The sequence below is a fragment of the Saprolegnia diclina genome, assembly GCF_000281045.1.
Source record: "Saprolegnia diclina VS20 unplaced genomic scaffold supercont1.8, whole genome shotgun sequence".
NCBI lineage: Eukaryota > Oomycota > Saprolegniomycetes > Saprolegniales > Saprolegniaceae > Saprolegnia > Saprolegnia diclina.
This window is the reverse complement of record NW_008246075.1, coordinates 1,001,492-1,004,219: the sequence shown is the minus strand read 5'-3', so window position 1 is coordinate 1,004,219 and position 2,728 is coordinate 1,001,492. Positions and strand designations below refer to the sequence as shown.

The 2,728-nt window shown below is 54.1% G+C and overlaps 2 protein-coding genes across 2 annotated transcripts; one reads left to right on the top strand and one right to left on the bottom strand.

The window, feature by feature from the left end:
* Positions 1–12: 12 nt before the first annotated feature.
* SDRG_03626 (hypothetical protein) lies at positions 13–387 on the bottom strand (the record flags this gene model as incomplete). Its single annotated transcript, XM_008609262.1, has 1 exon — positions 13–387. A coding segment is annotated over one exon (375 nt), but the record flags the coding sequence as incomplete, so codon positions are not given.
* A 1,613-nt stretch (positions 388–2,000) lies between these two features.
* SDRG_03625 (hypothetical protein) lies at positions 2,001–2,519 on the top strand (the record flags this gene model as incomplete). The annotated part of the gene is made up of 1 exon (XM_008609261.1): positions 2,001–2,519. One exon carries the CDS (start codon positions 2,001–2,003, stop codon positions 2,517–2,519), a length of 519 nt encoding a protein of 172 aa, XP_008607483.1.
* Positions 2,520–2,728: the final 209 nt, after the last annotated feature.

The following is a 2,728-nucleotide window of genomic DNA, read 5'->3' as shown; positions in this document are numbered from 1 at the left end:
AAAATAGCATACCTCGTGCGACGGCGTAAAGCCCTCGTTGTCGCCGTGGCGCCACTTGACGATGCTCGGCAGCGGCTGCGGGTTGGCCGCGTCGACCTTGGTGATGCCGCACTGGCCGCACTGTGCGCTCGTGTCCCACGCATCCAGGAACGCCTTGAGCGTCTTGTACTTGCTCGCCTTGAAGTTGGCCGCAAACTGCGCGGCGTTGTAGCCCGGGTCCTGGTTGTACGCCGAGCCGGGGAGCGACGTGGGGCCATCGATCGTGCCGCAGAAGCGCGTCGGGTCGCTGTTGGGCTCAATGAACGTCGGCTTGGGGTCAAAGAGGCCGCCGTGGGCCGCCACTTGCGATGCCAGCAGCGCCAGACCAACAAGAGTAGGAGAGACCATGGTGTCGAGAACGAGGCGAGTTGGCAAATGAGAGACGATCGCAGCGTTCTTGCATCGCCGAGACGAGTGCTTTGCGTGATCGCAGGTGGCGTCGTTGTGGCGCGATCGAACACGGTTCCGTTCGTCAAGGTATCGTGAGTCACGTGGGACAGCAGGGCGAAATGTGTGGTCGAGATGGCCATCTGTTTGCCTGCAACGTGGGAGTATTTGTCAATAGTTCCGGAATATATTGGGATTTGTTCAAAAGTTCCGGAATCAAAAATGAATATGTTCAAGAGTTCCGGAACCGGTATTATTGGTCAAAAAGCCATTTTCCAGTGAACATGATTGGTTTATTCTAGGCTAATTCGAGGGCGGTCGTCAAGATCATATACCCTAAATAGTGTTAGTACAGACAAAATACAGACAATTAGCCTTCTATGATGACAGTAAATAGTATGATACCGTTTATTGTTGGAAAACGTCAACTCCGAAACATCCAATGAGCGACTATGGCGAGAGAGACCCGTACGCGGAATCGCCGCCAACGAGGTGTACTGCGGCCCACCCGAAGCCGGTCTTGACTTCTACGGCAGGCGTCGTGAAGTGTCGAGATACGTGCGGGACTGGACTCTGGAAAACCGCTTCTCGGTCGTCGTCGCCTCGAATGGTATGTGAGCTGTTATGTACCACACCTTCACATTCCTATAGGCACGACTGTCGGTGAAACCAAGGTTGGGGGTACCAACGTTATATACCTCTGCAACAGCTCGACACCATGCGTGTGGCATATCGTTGCATACCTGGTCTACAGAGGCGATACGCCGGCGGGCACCTATCGCATTCAAGGTTTGTTTTCGCGTGGAAAATGAGGGTCCGCATCGATCTTATCTTTTGCTATGTAGACGTACAGCTGCAGCTCTCGGATATGTGCACTCGAACCGTCAAGGTGTCCGTGCGGCAAGCCGCCAAAATGGCGTCGGTACAGCGGATGGTGCTGCTGTCGCGGGGCACACCCGGCACACCCGGCCGAGCATGGTCCAAGTAAGGCACGAACCTATGTACAGATTGTCACAGTATCCCGCATAGGAAGAGCGCGGTGGGTCGGTGTCCAAGACCTCGTCCGCGGGCCGCGTGAGATGAGAAGTATTGGCATCTATGGGGTCAAAGGTCAGTCTAATCTTTCGTGTTGGTCGTTACTGCAACAATTTTGTGTAGTGTAATAACACATACTCATACATCCCGTGGCTTTTGTGTGAGTCCAAAGCTCGCAACGAGGGGTCTTTGGTCGACTTGGAGCTTGACACCGAGAAGCGATTTTATCGCGCTGTTGTCCCGTTCGGTGCCTCGATCGAGCAGCGCCGCAGCCACGTTCCGTTCCTCGAAACCGACGGCACCTTTTTCAAGACGAAGGAGTACCCCGGAGTCCTTTTGAACCTCGTCCAACGTGATGATGGTCCAACATTCTATCTAGATATCCACAATAGTGTTCGCTTCAACCTTCCGTTTGCAGCATTGTACCTCATGATGGCAGAGGTCATGCAAACGGCGTCCACCCGGCGACGAGAGGTTGTGAGCGAGGAGTCCGACGTGCAACCTCCGACGCGCGCGACAAGTACGAAGAGTCCCTCGTGATGGGCCAGGACTACACGATCCAGGAGTCAACACGGTTAATCTTTTATGTGTACCGCGAGTCCCACCGCGAGGCCAAGCGCGAGGTCGACGTCGAGAAGTTGACGTGCTTGTGCACTTACCGGGAGCAGACACAAATGCCTTGCAAGCACCTCGTCCGTGCGCTCGGGCACGTCGATACGCTTCACCGCATCGCCGAGTGCTTCAACGAGATGTACAAGTTCGAGAACTACAAGCGGGCGGTCGAGGCTGTCTCCTACCGCTTGCCACTGTATGCCGACCGCAAGCCCGAAGGTTCCATCCTCCCACCCAAGGACGTTGCAAGAGCGGGCCGAACGCAGTACTTCCAACCCGACGTGCCAAGGACGTACGATCACATTCGAGTTTGCAACCTCATCCACGCAAGCCACGACGATAAAGCCATGCTCAACGACGAGACCGACTACGGCGACGTCGACGAAGATGGTTTCGAGCTAGGAGGCACCGGCCTCGAGTCCATTTTGGCTTTACTAAACGAATAATATGCATATTTGCTCTTGCTCAATAGCTGTCAGTACACACCTCCTTACCATTCACATCTCGGCCTGTACCTGCTCGTATACCAGTAGCGCATGAATCGAGAGTTCCGTCTTTGTCGGCTGGTTTCATGATCGCCACATTTTCTAACATTATTTACCGTCATAATGGAAGGCTAATTGTCTGTACTAACACTATTTAGGGTATTTGATCT